Below are 21,622 nucleotides of genomic sequence, written 5' to 3'. Positions count from 1 at the left end.
CGAAGTTTTACTATTTCAATTTTCTCCTGCAAAGTCAAATTATCTGCCATACTTCTTTATTAGTGTAGGTACTTGAAGAGTTATAAACTTCACTATTAATACTGACAAATTTGTGTCTTTTCGTCTTTTATTTTAATGACTTGTCATCTCCACGGCAACTTAACTTTCAAAGCCTTCTAATAAAAATAATATTTTCGAAATGTGGCATCCCAAACATGTTTGAATGAAACCAAGATATGTAGATATTCGGAATAACTGACAACCACCAAAGAGGAACTGCGTGAAAGAATAAGACCAGGCTTGCATAAATGTTACCCCAAACCAATGATCGAATTTTGATCGAATCTTATGATTAGTTAGCATTAGAAAATGGTAGAATAAACGTATCGAATTAAATCGGAAATTAGTTACAAAGTACGGAAATTAATGTCTGGGCACTCTCATCTCAATCCATTTTTTTGTTGTAGTTCATTTATTTCATCAGTATTGGTTATTATTGATTATTGAATATTGATTACTATTTGATGTAAAGATGTATATTTCATTTCTCTGATGACAAAAAAACTGCAGTGTTTTGATGGACATAACTATCTTCTATACTTTATGGAGTTCTGTTTGAAAGAAACATAATTTGACACCATTTTGAATAACTGCTGTTTACAAGCTCGACTGCTAACGACGTGAAAGAGCATTTTAAACGATATTATTAATAATATTGTGATTTAATATGACGACAATTCGAAATATTTAGATAAAGTGATAAAAATTTTACTTATGCTATATTTCTGTTAAAAAAACATATTTCATCTTGAAATTTCAGTCACAACCATTTGAAAGCATCACAAATCCAGTGGCGTCGTCAAATTTCATATAAAAAAATCGCTAGTATGTTTTTTGGATTTTTGACCTTGAAAAAAATTCGAAGTAGGCCTTGAAAATTTTATTTATATTTCGACTTCACAGCACTCTAATAGAACTATTGACGCTCTATCTATTGAAAAAAAAAACTTCTGAATCGGATAATAAATAACAGTTTTAGAGAGGTGGCCCGCTTTCAAATGGGTCACTCTGTATAAAATATTCTATGAAGTGGTACATTTTTGACATTATTCTGGAAAAGGGGTGCAGCAGTACAGACACAAATCAACAGCTTCGTCTATCACCTGTCTTGAAAATATATAACTATATTATTCGAAAATTCGTACGATAAACTTCGGGAGGTAATTTTTGTTCGATGGCACGAGTACGATTCGGACGTAGGATGACGGAGCTGTGAAAACCCAGCCTTATGAGTAAATTAAGGAAAAGAAAAGAACAGTAGTAGAACCACATTACCCTTTCTACATCTCAAACCCCTTGCCCATATACTCATCGGGAAATCCAATAAATATATGGGCAAGGAGTTTGAGATGTAGGGGAATTACTGTCGTGTCGATTCGTTATGGTTCCACCACTGGTCCTCGAAGCCTTTGAAAAAAAAAGTATAAATATCCTAAACAGTAACCCTCACCTCAGCAACGTTAACGAATGACGAAACTCAAATTTCTTGACTGAATTTGGGAAATTCACCTAACATTCGAACCCAAAAAACAAGAAAAGAAGAAGAACTTCACTGAGTTCGAAGCGCGCGATGTAGGTTTTTTACTTATTGGAGTTGAAAAACCATCGTATGCTGTGCCACCGTCTAATGCAAAGTGTGTAAAATTTGTAGGTGTCCATAACTGGTAAGTATTTTTTTTGCGTTATATTTTTACCATTGCCATGATTCCGATTAAACTACGCAATTTTCTACACGATATATTTGAATAAATCGTTTCAACTACATAATATATAAGCATCGTTTGCAGAGTAGTTGAATCGGAAGTAAAAATCACATTTGACCAAACAGGAAATCTACCCATCAAATTTCCTGATGCACGTTTCATCAACATCATTGGCACAATATATATAATTTGATATATTATTTCAGAAAAAACAGGATGGATCAATATTGTGTAGTGGAGTTTGATGATGGAATACTCTCTTGTGTAAAAGCCGATAAATTAAGAAGTAATAATGGTCAGCATTCAGCTCGCTGGAAAAATGCATGGTACCATGTGGCTATTATTTTAATTGGCGAACAAGATCAATGCGAGAGTTTTGTGAAAAACAAACATAAGGAGCAAGTAACAGAATGTACCAATAATAATGAACTCTGCAACGAAGATGAACCGAATGCTTCCTCCAATGCTCTGTCAGGTACATTCAGAACTGTGTGGGTAAAAGCTCAATATTCCCACAATAAAAAAATATTTGATATTTGATGTGCACATTCCTTGAAAGTTAGAGTTTGTCAAAGATCATTTTCCACTTGCTTTTTGCACCAAAAAACAATCAGGATACATATGATTTTATATACATATGATTTTATTCACTATGTCACCCTTTCACATCATTTTTCGTTCCTTGTGGCACTAAATTTTTGTTTTGTATCAGAAAATTATGTTTTTTGTAATGTTATTTTCTGGTTATTGACTGCTTTGCAAAAAATAATATGAGGTGCATATCCTGTAAAGTATATAATTTTTATTTTAATTACATGACTTTTATTTTAATAAATTGATGGATGTAGTCGTTACTACGTGGTAGGAAATCATAATGAAGAAAAGATAATTGAAACTTTCTATGTTTTTTACCACTTTGGAAAAAACATAGAAAGTTTCAATTCTCTTTTCTTCATTAACTTTTATTTTTGTGATTTTTATCATCATTTTCAATGATTTTCTCAGAAGTGAGCAACAGGATTGTGGGACTTTCATTTGCAGTTCGTTTATAAAAATTTCAGTATTCAGAATATCTGAGAGCCTAATTTTTTAATTTATATTCTTTACAAATTTTTAATAATTTAATGGACAGTATCTCAAGACCACACTTTGGGAATATCGAAATGCAGGCAGATTCGAATTTCTTGTGTCACATGATAAATTCTTTCCTGCAGTTCTTGTTCATGATTAACTTTTCATTCATAGACATGCTTTTTTCCATATAACCTCTAAGAAGAAATCAAGATGGTACATATCGAGACACATTGCTGGCCATGAAATTTTTCCACCCCTTCCAATCCATCTTCTTTGATAGGTATTTGTTGAAAATTGCCATACTTGGCGCGCCAAATGTAGTGGATTGTTGTCTATCTGATACCACACATTTCTGCAGGTTTGAAACTGTTTTTCAATATTTGCAAAACTGGTAGATTGTTTTGCAAACATCGAAGAAACTTTCTAATTTTCCAGGTATCACAAAGGGCCAATTAATATTTCACTTATCATACCCACTCATAAATTAATACCATATGAAATATGGTATAGGTGGAATAATTGTCTGCGAGTGGGATCTTTAATTTACAAAAATAATTGGGTGTCATAATAAACTTGAGGTCTTCATTTCTGGTGTGGTTGTCCAGGAACAGGGCATTGTGTACACGAATGAAAATTTGATAGGATGATTGTCTAACTATGGGTACTGATATACCATTGCTATTCTATGGAAATTTCTTCATATTCCTATGCTATATTTTTCATTAGTATTAATCTACTTCCAAAATAAGTGAAACTCGAGAACAAGAGAGCGACTCACCTTCATGTATATTCATGTAATTTGCAATTGAGTCCCAGCTAGCGATAAATCAAATATTGGTGTTTTTGCGACTTCAAATGAAATGATTATTTTATTTCCTTAATGTTCCAGAACCATATGGTAGCGATTATTCTGATGTTGACCCAAATTTTGTTCCGAAGGAAAGTAGTGATGAGGATAGTTCTTTATCAAATGATTCATTATCAGAAGATTCTTATGTTTACGAGCAAGCTAAAAGTTCTAACGCAGGTAAATGGAGAAGAGTCCTTGGACAATATTCAATTTTCCAATTCTCTTTTTTTTTTCAATTATTCCTACTACTACTGGCGGTAGCATATACAACCATTTCCACTTTAGTTTGAAAATCAATATTTCATTAAACCTAGATACATATAGAATACCACTTTCATTGCTAATATTCTAAATTTCAATAAAATGGAGTTTGACTTTGAAAATTATTCTACATTGACTGATGTAGATGTAGAAAAAATGAAACAGGTTCGAAATCTTTTAATACATTTTTTTCTGGTGAGATATCTGCTAATCAAACAATGCAGTCAATTAGTGACCCAATAATTATACAAAGTTATAAAAGTTTTAGAGTCAATTCACATTAATCAAACAAATGACTTGAAAGTTTAGTATAAACATATTCTAGAAACAAATTACATTCTACGAGAAATAGTTCCATATCCTTCTGGATAGAAAATGACAAAGCTCAGGCAGGATGTGTTTTCTGATTGGTTGAATTAAATAATATTTTGTGTTTTCCAGGTATTTCTGAATCACTTGGCAATGATTTGAATGATAATTCAAAATGTTATCCTGAGCAATTCAATAAAATGGCAGCGACATCAACTGATGTACTATCAAACAATGTCTTACTAAATGAAAAAATATATACCGCAGGTAAATAATACAAACTATTTATAATGTAATAATTTCATTTGGTATTCAGTCCATAAGTACTCTTAACTCTTGAAAACGAAATAAATTTTTTATTTGCATTTGATGATACCCTTTTCCTGATCGAGTATTTTACATTTTTACTAAAATTTTCAGATATTCCTGTATCGATAGTTCTGGAAAAAATGCAGTCATATGTACCTCCAAATAATGAAATGCCATTAGATCCCATAATTCCAAATTCAAAGCAAGGTTCGAAGAAATATTTTTGTAAATATTGTAAAAATATGTTTACAAAGCTCCCATCACATTTTGAAAAAAAACACAAAGAAGAGGAAGAAGTGCGAAAGTTTTTGATATTACCAAAAGGTAAATTAATTGAAAAGATTGTTGGCATTTAAATAAAATATATATTATAATACTCATTTCCTACCCAATATTTTTAAATCTTCATTCAATTCCAAAAACCATATCAATATTTCATAACAAACTTCAAAATATGAGTTTTTCTGGGTAAAGACTGAAGATGGTTTATGGAACTGAGGGAGTAACGGGATTTTCAATCAAAAACGCTTTTGGTAAACAAACTTGTTCTATTTTAACAATTTGAATAGAGAATTGACTCAAGATTGCAAAAAATTGGGTAGGAAATATGTATTATAATATATATTTTATTTAAATATCAAAAATCTTTTTAGTTTTTCTGAAATTCAAATTTTCTGCAGCTTCACATTTCATACTTCTGATTCAGTGGTATTCAAAAAGTTTCCATTTTTCAGGTACGGAAGGACGTAAAAGAATTATAGATGGTTTAAGAAAACAAGGATGCTTTGAATTTAATACAGACAAAAATTTGAACACTGGACACCTTATTGTTTCAAGAAGAACAAAGTATGTCAAACAATCATCTGATTACAAAATTTGTCCGTATTGTAAAGGGATGTTTTCGAAAAATACAATCCGAAAACATTATGCTAAGTGTATTCCCTCCCATGAAAAAGGGAACAAAAAATGTCTATATTGAGTAAAAGAGTTCATGCAAAGGTGCATAAAACTGCTTCTTCTATACTGAGGGATCACATATTTCCAGTCATGCGAGAAGATGATGTAACAAATATTATCCGATATGATGAATTAGTGGTTGCTTTTGGTAACTCGTTGTGTTGCAAATACAGATTGGAACACTTGTATAAAATGATTCGCGCTAAATTACGCCTCATTGGAAGATTTCTATTAGCCATCAAAGGACTAGATGAAACTATAGACAATTTCTCCTCTGTATTTGATCCAGAAAAAGTTGATACTAGTATACAAGCTATACACAAAGTAGCTTCTTTGAATCATGATACTATGCGGTATGACTCACCTGCAGCAGCTGCTGATTTAGGCACCATCTTGAAAAAATGTGGCAAACTCCTTATTACAATTTTTATCAAAAACAAAAATTTCATGAAAAAGCAATATGTGGAAGACTTTTTGAAAGTATTGGAGGAAGAACTTTCCATTTCTGTGAATAGAACCGTTATAGAGTCTCAACTTCATCAAAAAAGAAGAAAAGTTCTGGAATTACCTTCTACAGAGGAAATAAATGTATTATTCAGATATGCTGATGATTTGATGAAAGAAAGTTTTTCAAAATTGCAAGAGTCATTTTCGTTATGCAATTGGAAAAACTTAGCAGCTTCAACCCTGATTTTAGTTCAAATTTTCAATAGAAGAAGAGCAGGAGAGGTTGAAAGAATTCTTATTGATGATTTCAAAGCATATCAGACCTTTAACAGTGAAAAAGACTGTGAGTTACTCAATTTTACTGTTAAGAAATTCAACTAGGATCCCAAGGAATACTCAAGATTTGTGATTCGTGGAAAAAGAGCACGAGGAGTCACAGTATTGCTCTCAAAAGATATGTTGGAGTCAATATTGTTAATACTAAGGTACAGAACGGAAGCTAATGTGCCAGATACTAATCCATATGTTTTTGGGATTACTGGAAATATTCTTGAAAATTCTCACTTGAATGCCTGCAAGATAATGCGAGATTATTCTGAAAAATGTAAAGTTTCCAATCCTACTTTATTGCGAGGAACTCAACTACGTAAGCATTTGGCAACACAATCTGCATTACTAGATTTAGATGATGTGGAAGTTGGAGATCTTGCTAATTTTATGGGACATGCAGAAAAGATTCACCGTGATCACTATAGACTACCAGTTGCTGTAAGGGAGGTTGGAAGAATATCCCAACTACTTGAAATGGGTATCGGAAAGGGAAAAGGTAAAAGTAATTTATAAAATTTGAAAGTTTTCAATCATTTGTCACACTGGAAATTTCATTTCAGGAAACCTTTCGTCTGATACTACCCAGGAAATCAATTCTGTAAAAGTTCTCTCTGGTAAGTATAAAACTTCGATTTGTAACTGTTGGACCTCAGTTGGAGCTGGCCGACATGTGAATCTGATGTTGTATAGTTATAATATATGGTTTCATATTTTTGTCTTTTTTACATTCCTTGATATTTACTTGATCTTATACTTTGTTATAAGAATCTATTTGGAAGATCTCAGTAACTTGACATTAATCAAAATTCCTTAGATAGATAATGTTCTGCTTGGCCAGGACTTGTGTGCTGAGAGAATTCCATATCAATTAAGAATTACCAAGAGTTTAAAATTCAATTAGGAATGTAATTTGAGGAATAATCTATTATATCAAACAAAAAAACTTGGAATATTCATGATAGTTTTCAATGCACATTGAATTTATATTGTAATACCTTCATCACAACATTGTTTAAATATTGTATTAATAGTAACGAGTTATGCATTTTCAGTATATTCAATATTTGAACCTACTGTTAATTGAACCTTTATTATCAATTTTTGTGAACAATGTATCAGAGGTATTAAACTAGTTATTATATGTTTGAACTTTGCAGTATGAGTGTATTCATAGTGGGTAAAATTTATAATATCTTCAATGATTTTAGTTAATAATCCCGCGAGAGAGTCGCCCACGATAAATTACCCTGCTAGAGATTCATGGGATAATCCTCTAGAAACTTCTTATGGCAGACAACGATGTGGTAAGAAAGTTTTTCTATTAAGTCTTATACTTACCACTTACTGAATGCTGCCATTTCCAAATGTCATATATCATCAACATTAATATTTTTAAAACTTCAAAAATCATTTCATATTTCAGTTTCTCCTATGGGTCAAGTTAGAAAAAGGTCTTGGGGTGCAAATGAAGTGCAAATTGTAACCACATTATTCTCAAAACACCTACAAAATAGAACTTTACCAACAACCCCAGAATGTTTTGCTGCCATCGAAAGTAATGATTCTTTGAGTGGAAGAACTGCAGCACAGTTAAAAAGTTGGATGTCTAACCAGTTTAGAAAAAAAAGTAATGAAAAATGTCGTAAAATTATGAGAGGTTAGTAGTTAGTGTATATACAAAAGTTAATTTCTCTATCTTATTCTCAGAATACCCACTAATATATTTCAATATCTTATTCTTGAAATACTCGTTTTTGTTTTACTCTTTTTGAGAATCGGTTATACATATACTTAATACAATACTCAAATGTGAAATTCTTTAAATACTGAACTCCTTTTTTTCAGCATACTGGACAGAGGAAGAAAAAGAAATAATGTTTAAAATATTTGAGAGAAATTTGAAAGGTGGAATACTTCCTGGTCTGAAAATGTGCACTGAAGTTCAAAACAAATATCCACAATTAAGGCATAGGACAGCTGTAACACTGAGAGCATGGGTTAATAATACTATAAAGAAAAACAGTAAAACGAAGAATGTATAACGTAGTTGAAGTTACAGAAAAGTAAATTGGAGAATATTTGTTATTGGGCTGAATTCATGTTAGCATTTTCTACATCCAATAATTTGAATCACTTAATTTTCAGAATCAGTTTTAACCTAGCTGTTTCCAATATACAGGATGTGCAAACTGAAATACCAGAGGTTAACAACAGCAACATTTCAGAATAAAGGAAGTACTTGATTTTTTTTTTGGAGTTTGATACTTTACGGGAGAGGGCTCCATTTATCACTTTTGACGCCATTAATATATACCGTACTTGTTTATTTTTCCTTTCGTTACCTCATGTTAATTTGTGACTCTCATCTTGCTTATTTTAATGAAAAGAAAATAAATTTTTACTCTAAATCTTTGGCTTTTTCTAACATTTTTATATAATAGAAATGAAACACGCACAGATGATTCAAAACATGAAAAAAACACTATAGCAAGCGAAATTTTCGTGCGAAAAATATAACAGGGAGATATTCTATTGTTTAGTTTAAAAAAAAACAGTTTTGGGAAATGTCACTCTAGCATTCTGTACAACACTATAAACTCTCTTTTTTGTAGCCAACACACCAACTGCACCTTTATTCACCTATTTACTACTGTTTATTGCAAATAACATTGAATAATTTGTAAAAACAGATATTTTCATTATAAACCCAAAGATACATAAACAAATGTCACAAGTTGTCAAACTTTACCGCTCGCACAGTGTTGCCTAGTGATTAGGCAAATTTAACAGATCAATTCATCGCTTTCCGTATTTGAACGTTACTTTCGAAATAACGTTGTTCTGCATATATTCATCTGTTTTTTCAAATATTTCCATTTCTAACGTATTTTCCTTCTCTGCCAACCCGATAAAGAATATGCAGATTTGCAAAAACTTATAAAAAAGCGAGTCTACGAATATTACAAGTTTGCGCGGCTTATAATTATTCTTAGCTAAGGCGTTTTCTGGCGCTCATGTATTCAAAACGTATTTGTCTGTGATTCAAATACATTCGTTCTGGCGTTGAAACGATAACGTCACATCAACTATGATTTGAAACGTTTTCATGATGAACAACCTCACGCTAGTGAGGTCTCAACCAAATTTGATTTCAATAAAAGCGTCAGAAAATCGACAAAATCGAGGATTTAATATTAGTTGGTACGATAAATGTGATTGGTTAACCAGCTTCATTAAACGAAAAATACTTTTTTGTTGGCCCTGTGTTTTATTTTCCGTACAAACCAAAATACCAAACGTGGTTTAAAACAGGATACTCCTGTTTTAAAAAATTTACCTCGTTCTACAGAAAGACATTTTAAATCTAAGGAGCATATATTTTTGTCTTGTAAATTAAAATTGTTTAGCAAACAAAATATAGGTTAGGGAAAATCGGTCGAATTCAAAAACACTCATCGATATTACGATTTATTTGGGTTCCCAAGAATTAGCTTTTCGCGGACACGATGAAACCGAAGATTCGATTAATCGCGGCAATTGCAAGGAAATTTTAATGTTATGGGGCAAATATGATTCCCAATTTGGTACTTTTTTAAACGGTAACGTTTTTTCGGGCACCTAAAAAACCATCCAAAATTAGCTTATAGACAGTGCGGCATATATTATTGAGAAAAATATAAGCAAGGAGATTGAAAGTATTTATTTTTTGCATGGGAAATTGATGAAACTACTGATATTACCTGTACATCACAACTTTCAATCGTTTTTAGCAATTTTTAAGAAAACTGTTATATTAGAAGAGAAAAGTTTTTGGCTTTCTACTACTCCATCTGATACAAAAAAATGGATGAGAGAATCTTCCAAAGAAAGGAAGGAAGTAATCAATTTGAAAATAAGTAACTCTATACTTTCAGTTTGTGTCTGAAAGTTACTTCTTTGCATGATCTACACATCCATGTATAGAGTTACTTATTTTCAAATTGATTACTTCCTTCCTTTCTTTGGAAGATTCTCTCATCCATTTTTTTGTATCAGATGGAGTAGTAGAAAGCCAAAAACTTTCTTTCCCAAAAATTAATCACTCCTAAAAATATAACCCTTTCAAATCAAGAGAAAAGTATTATTTATTGACTACGAAGAGTTCATTTATATTGAATAACTCAAAGACAACCCTTTTTTCTTGTTTTTTTATGGTCAGTTTTATACGTATGATTTTCGGCAATACTCAATTTTTGTTTGTATTTATGCAAATATTACGTATTTTGCTTTAAATAAGGTGCGGCACCCCAAAAAATTTTCGCGCTCCCGGCGGGCTTTTCTTGTGTGTATATAGTCTTTATGACTTTAGCCTCCCCTGTTCTCCAATGCACGAGCCGTCACTGGGTATAGGCATGGCAACTCTATGTCTTTTTATTACTCTGAGGTTTTTATTATTGATTTTGACATCTGACACAAATTGAATCATTCCATTCTGGCGAATCTTATTATTAATGACGTCACTACGAATCGTTTTCAATTACACGCTCGAATGAGATTAAACCCTAAATCTGATTTTTGCAATGTTGCCAAGTTCAGAACTATGTTGAAGGCGGCTTTCTTTTATGATCCAAAAATTATTATTGCTTATTTACGTTTTGTGGGCTCTGTTTTTGATCTGGAACTACTGACAGAGTTTCCTATTATATTCAAATGTAGAACAGATCAGATAAGGTTAGGTCAGGTCAGGTTAGGTTAGGCTAGGTGAATTCAGCAGATGATTTCAGATGAATTTCCTCTTTTTTACCATTTATTACCAATTTACCGCTATTTTTGTTTTCATATTGGGACGTCAGTTCCGGAATAACGTTGTTCTGCATGTATTCATTAGTTTTTTCAAATAATTCCATTTTTAGCGTATTTTCCTTCTCTGTATCGAAGGCAGCTTTTTTTATGATCTAAATATTAGCAATGCTTACTTGCGTTTTGTTGGCTCTGTTTTTGTTCTGAAACTACTGGAAGAGTTTCCCATTATATTCAAATGTAGAACAGGTCATGTTAGGTTAGGTTCGGTGGGGTTAGATTAGGTTAGGTTAGGTCAGATTAAATTAGGTCAGGTTAGGTTAGGTCAAGCTGGGTTAGGTCAGGTTAGGTTAGATCTGGTCAGGTTAGGTCAGATTAGGTTAGGTCAGATCAGGTTAGATTCAGGTCAGGTCAGGTTAGGTTAGGTTGGGTTAGGTTTAGTCAGGTTAGGTCTGGTCAGGTTGTGTTGGGTCAGGTTAGGATAGGTCATGTTAGGTCAGTTCAGGTCAGGTTTAATCAGGTCAGTAAGTTTCGAAAAACTATAACTTTTTCTTATTTATCGCAATTTTTTTTCATATTACTCAGAATGAACAATTTTGGAAAGATTGGCAACGTCGCATTGTAATCTTTTCACAACATGAAATCCATGTTTGACATTTGACGCTTTTGAAGATGTCTGATTGATGAATTTTTAATCATTGAAATAAGCGATAATTTTAATTATACTTTGTATATTTGTGAGAAATTCACTTTTTGTATGGCTCTGAATTACTATTTTATGGGTACTGGCATATGTTGCAAGTCTAAAAGCAGTGAATCCAAATTCGAATGTTTGTGATTTTTTCTAACAGAATGAATGAAACCACAAATTTTCAATTGAAAAATGGACTGAATATCTAAAAGATCACATGGCATATATAAATTTCACATGGGTTCAAGATATGGTAATTTGAATATTCTCTTGAGAGAATTTATTATTGATGAAAGCTGTTCCCCAAATTGAAGTTAAATATTGTAGATTTTAATATACCAAACATCTCAATATGAGTATTCCAACAGAGACTTTCATCAATGTATAGTCCTAAAAATTTTGTATTTTGTCAATATTTAATAATTTTTCATTTTTGTTTCATAATTTCAGTAACAACAAATTAGTTTAATAATTTTGTTGTTAAAAGCCAAATTCTCTTTGTGATTTTGTTCTTAGTTATCAACATTAAAGAAGACTTTTCATAATTCAAACCTAATTTATGATAATGTAACCAAGAGGTTAGCAATATAATGTCATTAATCATGTTATTGTTAACTTCTTTAGTATCACTAGAAAAATAATGTGTCATCCACGTAAAACTTAATATTTCCTTTAAACAATAATTTTGAAACAGAATTTATGTAAATCAAAAATGAAACTGGACCCAAAATATGCTTTTGTAAAAATATAAAAAAAATAATTTCATTTGGCTGTGAGGATATAGGCATTTTAGTCATGATAGTGGTAATAATGGTTTCTAACTTACCTAAAGTCTAAGTAGGAAGTGTTGCATTATAAATAGACATACAAGCTATTAAGAGCTCTAAAACATGATTTCAGTTGATTAAGTAAGATATAGTTGATTTTATTAGTGCCCACTAAGTACTCAATTAGCAAAAGCAACTCAAAGAAGAGTATTATGATTGAAGTAATTTGAAAACTAACTGGAAAATACTGTAAAATTCAAATCATGCAGAGCAGATAGTCCTGAAAAAGTTTTATTTGAATAACTATGATCTAAAAATTGTATAGTAAAACATTAATATTCTTTTTCAATATTTGCAATTCAGATTTTGAAGTAGCACACAATAACAAAATGAAAAATGAAAACAAGTAAGTAATCCAGGGTGTCGTATTTCTGCAGATGCATTTTCTTTTAGGCTGCAGGGAAAACCTATAGCACCAACTTCACATAGTCGTCTTCACTGATCAAGTTGATTATAAAGAATATAAAAAAGTACATATGGAGAGTCAGCTTTTACTGTTTTATTATTGAATCGAACCAGTTAGAACCATTCAATGTCGACGTATAATAAAAACATTCAATTTCAATGAATAACTTCACACCTACCCCATAGAATAATATTGACAAATAGCTTTTTATGAGTATGAAAAATGAATACTTTGAGATGGCTGTGGGTCACAATTCAAATTTCCCTCCTAATCTCACTACTTTGGTTTCAAGACAAAAAACAATTTTTAGTTATCTATGATTGGAAATAATCACGGAGTGGGCGACATCTATATTTGTAATTCTGTTAAATTGTAGGATAAAATTGATTTTTTTCATAAGAAACCGTGGAGATAACATGCAAATAATAGTTGTTTCAATGTAATTTCAGTTTAAACAAAAGTCACATCTTCATAATGTCTAGTCAAAATAAATATTCTTCGGTGAGCCAGTCTAATATCTATGTGTCCTTTCCTTCTGATCAGTTGTACAAAACACCTTTTGTTCACAATACATTTTTTTGTTACAAAAAATATGATTCGTGAACGAAACGTGTAATGTTAAACGTATCAGTGTCGAAAAGAAAGCGTGTTACGTTAGTGCTTATTTTACGTAAAATGAATAGCTTCTCAAAAGATCTGAATATTACAAATCGAAATTTATGGCTGGGAAAGCGGTATCTTCGAAAATGAATCAGTCATTCAAACAATTTTTTAAGACTATGTACTGGTTCATGGTTCAGTCGAAGTACATAATACGCTACGTTAGTGTGGCGTCATATGTTAGGGAAGGTTATGGTCCTTTATCTAAACAAAGATTTATTACTATTGTTTAGCTATTGAAGTCATACGTATTTTGGAATATTTGAGACTTTGTTAGCATTAAAACTATCAAAAAAGTAAGTAATACAATCTATATTTATGAATAATCCACAAACTTTCATTATATTTTAATAGATGTTCACATAATCCTTTGTTTTTCATTTTCATATAGGTTATGTCATGATATCAAACAAACTTATTAAGATGATTAGATACTGTTTTTGGTTTTTGTAAATAAATTTAAAGGTATACCTAATTATTTACTAATATTTGAAGTATAATAGGTTTCAACACATGTGCAATAATTTTATACCTATTTACACATCTTTTCAATGAAAAGAAAATGTTAGAATACCTATCATGTTTGATCAAAATTGAAATACCTACCATTTCTAATTTATTCCTTTTTTACAGTGGCATCCAAGCATGTTATATCATTTTCTGTGATGGCAGAATTTTTCAAAAATGATTCATCACAGCTGCAGAGGTGAAAATTCTTACGAAAGTGGGAATGTTGTTTTGATAGTGACGTTGTACCAGCTTTATTGAAAGGCGAAGTTAGAGCAAGTATGAGAAACTATACAGTGGAGGTATGTCCTTGATATTAAATAAATGGTAAAACTTTGAATGATTATCAAAAATTTGTATTTCAGATCTCAATTGATTTTGATGATGGCATAGTAGACAGTAAATGCTCTTGTCCAAGAGGTCTAGCTGCATGTCACCACCTTTGCATATATTCTCATCATAACATCAGTGTAACTGATAAGGCATGTGTGTGGAACAAACCAAACATACAAGATGAAGTTGATGTCATTACGAAGATAAAAGACATCTTCCAGCCTAAAAGAACAAATTACACAGCTGTTCAAACACCAGCAAATGAGAACGAACTTGATCTATTCAAGAAAGAATTGGGAGATTCAAATCCTACTGGATTTTCTTGGTGGCTAATGTCTACTCCTTCAGAAAAGATTCTCCTCATCCCAAGCATTGAAGATATTATCTTTTCGGAAGAATATGCAAATACCATGAAGAAAGAAGCATTTTTTATTGAGAAATGTGGTGTAACCAAGGCCATAGTACAGTCGGTACACCAACTAACAATAGGACAGGGGAACAATGAAAACTGGTTGATTGCAAGTAAGCACAGGATAACAAGCAGTGAATTTGGTGTTGTTTTGTCTGCTTGTAGAAGAAATAAATATGCAAAATCATTGTTTAAAAGTTTACTGGAGGGATATGATTTAAGTGGTGTGCAGGCAATTCAGTGGGGCAGGGATAATGAAAAATGTGGTGTAGATAAATTCTAACAAACTACTGGACTTATTGTTGAATCTGCAGGATTTCATCTAGATGAATGTGGTTTTTTGGATACAAGTCCTGATGGATATGTAAGTGAGAAGTGCCTGATTGAAGTGAAGTGCCCTTTCAAGTATCTCAAAGAGAATGATTTGTCAAATGACAAATCATATATTATCTATTATGACGAGTGTATCATCAAGGTGAATGAAAATATGTGCTATCTTGTTATATGGATCCCAAACGATTGTATAATTGAGAGGATTTCAAGAAATGATGAATGGGAAGGAAATCTGGGAATATTGAAGACTTTTTATTTAAGACAATTTCTACCACACATTTCAAATTAATTTGGAATAAAATATTTATATTTTGTAATCAGTTTGTTTTATTTCATATATTTTGTATATGTATACATCATTTTCTATAAGTAAAATAACTGTATATTATACGAAATCATACTAATAATTCAGTATATTGCATTATTTTATGTTGACTTTATAACAAAAGATTGAAAAAAATCTAAATATTATTCATAATATAATTGATAGATGCTTATAATTAGGTAATAATACATGAAACTAAGATTTTGTCTCACTCTCGGTAAAATACTGTTCTACCTCCTTGATTAAAGGATATTGTAAATTGGTCAAAGCACCTATAACCTGAAAAACAGCATCAGCATGTGGTAATTGTGAATTGGGAATAAATTTTAAAATATAGATTTTCATTCTTCAAATAGCTCTTTCCACATGTATTCTCACTCTTGCAATACATTCTGTTTGTCTCACTTGTTCTGGGGTAAACTGGAATGTCGTGAAAAATGGAGGAATATTAATATGAACTCCTGCAGGCATAATGTCTTTGATCAAAAAACCTTTGTCTGCCAACACTAAATCGCCTGCTTCAAATTGATCTAAGATTTCACAATCTTTCACTATCTTCTTGTCTGATGTTGATCCTGGATATAGGCATGACACATAAGTAACTACTCCATTTCGAGCTATCACCTATCAAACCCATGCATGTGTTTCTATGGTTGTATGAACTAAATGTTAGTATACATGTATACACTTCGGTACAATATAAAATGATTCTACAGTTCGCGAAACTGCTAAAACAATTTGGCAAACAAAGTTTATTTTTTCTTCTCGGTGGAATTTTTGACATCATTTGTTTGAAAATAATTTCATGTAACACATGAAGCCATGTTGTTACCACATTCGATATTGATGACCGTGACCCATTAAATCGAACGGCTAAATCCTCATGGGGAAAATTTTGTCTTACTGATCTAACTTGTTTAACTGATCCACTTTGTTCAATTTTTGTACTTTCCAACTATAATACCAATTTATTTCTATGTTTTTTAATAAATTGAAGGAGGACATAAATATTTTTTTTCTGTAGGTATGCCTGTATACAATAGTATCAATTTGTTGTTGCCCCTTATGTATTCAAAAGAAAAATGTTCTGATAAATGGGTCACTTTATCTGATGCTTGCTGCAGACCTTGCTTGAGAAAATAATTTTCAGCAACAATTTCTGCAGACATAGGTCCTGGGGGTATGGTTTCTTTTGAGGTGGACGGTTGTGGATCAGTCAGTTCCGTTTCATATCTAAAATAACAACATTCTAAGAAAACATTTGAAATTGATTATTGGCAATACTTACATAGGATTTTCAGAAGTTTCTTCCATGTCCAACTTTCCTTTTTCTTGTTCTCTTTTCTGGAGAAGAAAACTTAAATTGTTTTTCAGTATTGTGTGAAAACAATGTGGGTCCATTATTTTTGTTTCCATCAACAAAGTGGCAACTGCACAAAAATGCACCAGGGCCTGGTTGTATAGTTCGTCTATGGTAAATTTTAGATTGTTAGCCAAGTTAAAAAAATAATATATAATCATTTCAAGCCTAACTACTAACCTTGTTAACTCAATCCAGCAGTTTCTAGTTTTTGAATCCTTGGGAAAGCTAATGTTCCTCGAACATTATAATGCTTGCAGTCGGGTGCCCAACACTGTACCATTGTCTGTAAAAAAAAATATTTAATATCAATTATTATTGATTTCGTTGCACAATACATTCAAAATATAAACAAATTCAAATCAGAAAAGTTTAGATTTGAAATGCTCTTGGTTTAGATCTATCATTAAGAATGATTATTAATCAATTATTTGAAATGGTATGGTTCAGTTTAGTTAAAATTTGTACAAAATGATTGTGTACTCTATATTACAGATTAATACATACCTTAAATTTCCTCTTAAAAAACACTAAAATCTCTATAAGACTAACAAACTCAGATGACAGAATGCTTTGTTTAGATAAAGGACCATAACCTTTCATAACATGTGACGTCAACACTAACGTGGCGTATTTTGAATAATCATAAAAGTTATTGAAAGTAAGCTAGTCGAAAGGTTGGTTATAAATGAAATGATATACAGATTCAAAATGAAGTAGTGATTCATTAAACATTTAATTTTAATAAATCATAAGAATAATTCATTGTTACCACTAGTACGAACGTTCAAATTAAAGTGGAAATTGATCACCGAAATATTATTAATATTATGAGGGACTTAAAAACCTGAGGCTGAGTTTGAAGTTATTATATTTTCAAGAATATTATTATTGTTTTTTTTGGGACAGAAAGTTTTTGGCTTTCTACTACTCCATCTTGATACAAAAAAATGTACCTATGATTATAAACTACCTCATTGATTGGGCTACCTATTTTATCCATGGAATTGCAGAGAGCATATAGGTATAAGTATCTGTCATAACATTGTCAATCGATCGAAAACCTCTAGCCTTCATTTCGAGCACATTCTTTTCACCAATAATTAATATTTTCGGCTGTCGAACATGTTTTATTATAAATTTCACTTGACTATTGCATTATTTATTCACGATATTCAAAACAAGAGTTTGTGAAGTTTATAAAATATACCAATTAGATTTAGGTTTCAAATGATTCAAAACATTATAAGAATAATTTATATTTTTTTGGCAACTACAGCACTTACAATTTAACTTTTTCCAGCTCATTTGAATTAAATGTGATTCATTTGATATTTTTTATAATTTAGTACCTAATGTAACGTGACATCCTAGTCAATTCCAACGACTACCCACCGGGATCTAGTCACTTCCATTAGACATCAGAGCCCTGATTTCCGATTTCCGCCAGATGACAGAGAGTGTGAGAAGAGCGTTGAAAACTTCTTGTTTTAATTATTGTTAGTAAAGTTTTGTTCCTTTTCCGTTACCAGTGCTTTTGTTACACTGTGCTATTGACAATCAAAGTGATTGCCTTTGCCGAATTCAGTTGTCTGAAGAACTGGCTTACTTGCGAGCCGCCATTCAGTGACTCTTCTTGCCAACGCCGAAACCATTTACCTCCCCTTTATATTATTTGGATATTTTAACGTTGGTCTGAATAAAACTACAAAAAATTATGAAAAATCCTATTTGTATGAAGTGTTTCATGTAAATATGAAAGTATGTGAAAAAGCTGCGCACATTCCGTTTTTTTGTTCCAGTAAGTACTGAATTATTTCGACAATTGACTCGTCCAACAATATTAAAATATCCCATACCACCGTATAGAAGTAAACACAAATAAATTCACTTTCGGTCGGCTTCTTTAATATGTCGGGTTCAGATTTCATTTTTTGCTGGCGTGTGGCGGGACAGGAGGGTGTCGGCTAAGAGCTATCGTGCACCTCTGCACGGGGTTCGATAAAAGAATATGTGACCATGATCTGACTTCATCATTGCTACGAGGAGTTCCTAATAAATGTCTCACATGATTATGAACTGTTTAGGAATTGATAAAAAATAAGACAAGGTGTCGAAATAAACGTATATTTTGTATAGTAAGATTATACAATTTAGGTCAAAAACTTATGCTGATCTAATCTAAAGGTTTTTCAGAATGATGATTTTTTGAATTTTTTTTTTTCAACATTTGTTTTCAAATTTCTATTGGCAAATTTCAAAGTATAATAAATTCTTACCCTTGTGAAAAGAGAAAATAAATAATCCAAAGGAAAATTATTACAAGGGTGAGAAATGTTGATTTTTGAAAACATTGTTTTGAGCTGGTTGCCTATGAAATCATTGGAACATGAATTGTTGAAGTGATTAAGAAATTTTGTCTCTAGATAAATTATACTTTGTAAAAATGAATCTGGAGGCATATATAAACTTCCAAACTGTTTGGCTCTCAAAGGTTTACAGGGATTTTTTGGAACTACCACAACAGATTCAGTCGGTTGCGCTGTAGGTCAACCACGCATAAAATTCAAGGTGGGGAATTTCGACCCAAATATAGCGGAGAGTGAACTCACTTGTGTTTACTTCTATAAGGTGTCCGTCCTATGGGAAACTTCCCGCCAATTAGAAACACTAATTGGTAGATATTTTGACGTATGTTTCGCCAGTTTTGAGGGATTCTGTTAATTTACTCACTTCCGGCGAATAAGCAAAGTATAACCACGTGATTAGAAAACACGTTGCTAACTAATACTCTGAGTACTTGAGCTAAAATAAGTTTATGAATGATTCGGAGTAAGATAATCGTACCCTTAAGTTTATGAACGCAGCCCAGAAAATCGTGCTTCATATATAACCACGGATGTTCAGAATTATCACTTGAGTTAGCTACTCATATTCGAAAAAATCGTGAGTAATCTAGATAATTCACATATGATGTCGATTTCGGAGAAATTTTTAAAGAGAAAATCTCAGATGAGGAAGAAGGCATTCTTTAAATTTGAGCTACTTATTTTTTTGAAACATTTATTAGAGATATTTCTGAAATTATTTCAATATTTGACAGATGTGACGTCATCGAGAAAATTATTTCAACGAGAAAATCTAGTAAAATGTCATTTATGTTTGTTTTTGTATGCATTTCATTATTAAAATGTTATCGAGGGTTTTTACAATTTGCGGACGTATGAAATTTTGAACGAATCTAACTATATTAATGACTATCATGAGATAGATGAACGGAGGTTAACAATTGGAGTATTTGAACGAGCTGTTGGATACCTGGGACGTGATGATCCTAAAAAAAAGGCTACTCCAAATGGACATTGTAGCTTCTGGGACTATTGAATGCCAGTGTCTCGCTTGAGATAGTTTCAAAATATTTTTGATTTTCATATTATTATTATTTTAACGTAAAATGGTTGAGGCTCAAGCCCTGTGCTCGAACTTCCGACCCATTCGGGAGGCGCGCCAGCATTATCAACCAATGAGAACTCCCCACACCGTGAGGTAAGTGATCATTGGCTCCGAGAATCGTGTGTTCTGAGAAGCAGAAGCGAACCAAGAATGATAGCCCCTATATTTGTGCGGCCCATATATCTGCCGTTTTAAGGCAAGCCGGTATGATCTTGAAATTCTAGAGTAGAAATGGCATTATTCCATTAAGAACTCCTATGATCAGAACAACAATTTCAACAGAGTGGTGTGGGTGAAGTTTGCGGAGTTCGACAAATAAATATCGATATTTCATCTGTTTCCCCTTTTCTTTCCAGACAATATTCGTTTTATCAAGAGCTGAAACCTTAACAAAGAATATCGACTTATTTTGATTTTCAATAAGGGGAATATTAGGCTATTGACTGGTGTTTGCCTAAGGGCGGGAAATTACTAGTTCCAATACCGTAAAAGTGACAAAGATCATAATACAGCACCCGTAATTATTATTATTATCATTATTATATATAAACAAAAAGGTGTTGCTCATTCGGTTCTTTCTCCGATACTTTCTGAGGGCGCGCCGACATCATTAACCAATGACCACTTCCCACAACGTGAGATAATTAATCATTGGGTCCGAGAATCTTGGGCCCTGAGTAACCGTAATGAGCCAAGAAGGACAGCCATCAGCATTTGTCCAACCATATTTTTACTGCCATATTGTGGCAAGCCGGTATGATTTCAAGGTTTAAGAGTAGAGAGGGCTTCATTTCACCAATTATTCCAACCATTTTACCAGAGTGGTATGGATAGAGCCTCAAGAGTTCGAAGAGAGGATCTCGATATTTCATTCGTTTTTCGTCTTCTTTCGGACGATATTCGCCTCACTCGGAGCTGAGAATTGCATGACAAATATTGTAATATTTTGCTACATCAGGATTAAATCGATGGTAATTCATCTGCCACTCGAACAGATGCCTTAGAAAGAAATGATCCAATTCCTGCTTTCTCACGTCGCCGGTAAAATAGAGAAAGGGAATCAAGTCCTGATGACTTTACAGGCTCCATCCAGCACCAATAGAGAAAAGGAAAGTGAAAATAAAAATTAAGCCTTCATATCACAAAAAAATATTTGAAATGTGCATACAATGGTTATTCAAAACATTGTATATTTATACAGTTGCATTTCTCTAAATGACTGGTATATGAGTATTCATT

At 32.1% G+C, this 21,622-nt stretch overlaps 2 protein-coding genes and 1 long non-coding RNA gene across 4 annotated transcripts; 2 read left to right on the top strand and 1 right to left on the bottom strand.

The window, feature by feature from the left end:
• Nucleotides 1-1,666: 1,666 nt before the first annotated feature.
• LOC141481051 (uncharacterized) lies at nucleotides 1,667-8,708 on the top strand. Its single transcript, XM_074172020.1, has 9 exons — nucleotides 1,667-1,724; nucleotides 1,970-2,238; nucleotides 3,727-3,864; nucleotides 4,390-4,524; nucleotides 4,678-4,890; nucleotides 7,509-7,604; nucleotides 7,724-7,957; nucleotides 8,146-8,363; nucleotides 8,446-8,708. Exons 2-8 carry the CDS (start codon nucleotides 1,980-1,982, stop codon nucleotides 8,340-8,342), a joined length of 1,272 nt encoding a protein of 423 aa, XP_074028121.1. The 5' UTR covers nucleotides 1,667-1,724; nucleotides 1,970-1,979; the 3' UTR covers nucleotides 8,343-8,363; nucleotides 8,446-8,708.
• A 4,822-nt stretch (nucleotides 8,709-13,530) lies between these two features.
• LOC141481049 (uncharacterized) lies at nucleotides 13,531-15,562 on the top strand. 2 transcript variants are annotated; one of them, XM_074172018.1, is made up of 3 exons: nucleotides 13,531-13,959; nucleotides 14,297-14,472; nucleotides 14,536-15,562. In XM_074172018.1, the coding sequence occupies exons 2-3, from the start codon at nucleotides 14,452-14,454 to the stop codon at nucleotides 15,193-15,195; spliced, it is 681 nt and encodes a 226-aa protein (XP_074028119.1). In that variant the 5' UTR covers nucleotides 13,531-13,959; nucleotides 14,297-14,451; the 3' UTR covers nucleotides 15,196-15,562. The 2 variants fall into 2 exon arrangements, with proteins under 2 accessions (XP_074028119.1, XP_074028120.1); XM_074172019.1 differs by lacking the exon at nucleotides 13,531-13,959 and adding an exon at nucleotides 14,058-14,128.
• Nucleotides 15,563-15,711: 149 nt separating this feature from the next.
• On the bottom strand, nucleotides 15,712-17,609 carry LOC141481050 (uncharacterized). Its single transcript, XR_012464722.1, has 4 exons — nucleotides 17,438-17,609; nucleotides 17,111-17,216; nucleotides 16,859-17,039; nucleotides 15,712-16,803 (listed from the first exon to the last, which is right to left on the bottom strand). It is a non-coding gene; the product is annotated as an uncharacterized lncRNA (long non-coding RNA).
• Between the last annotated feature and the right edge of the window lie 4,013 nt (nucleotides 17,610-21,622).

This window comes from Leptinotarsa decemlineata, unplaced genomic scaffold (assembly GCF_025532065.1).
Source record: "Leptinotarsa decemlineata unplaced genomic scaffold, Ldec_3_MD MMD2_tig00000035_RagTag_RagTag, whole genome shotgun sequence".
Lineage (NCBI taxonomy): Eukaryota > Metazoa > Arthropoda > Insecta > Coleoptera > Chrysomelidae > Leptinotarsa > Leptinotarsa decemlineata.
Note: the sequence above shows the minus strand (reverse complement) of the source record. Positions and strands in the feature narration are given on the sequence as shown.

Bases quoted from the DNA above. Each gene is read 5' to 3' on its own strand.
- LOC141481051 (XM_074172020.1), top strand. From the start codon at position 1,980: ATGGATCAATATTGTGTAGTGGAGTTTGATGATGGAATACTCTCTTGT. The intron at 4,891-7,508 runs GTAAATTAATTG...CAATGATTTTAG, and splicing joins GTTTTTGATATTACCAAAAG to TTAATAATCCCGCGAGAGAG. The intron at 7,958-8,145 runs GTTAGTAGTTAG...CCTTTTTTTCAG, and splicing joins ATGTCGTAAAATTATGAGAG to CATACTGGACAGAGGAAGAA.
- LOC141481049 (XM_074172018.1), top strand. From the start codon at position 14,452: ATGAGAAACTATACAGTGGAG. The intron at 14,473-14,535 runs GTATGTCCTTGA...TTTGTATTTCAG, and splicing joins TGAGAAACTATACAGTGGAG to ATCTCAATTGATTTTGATGA.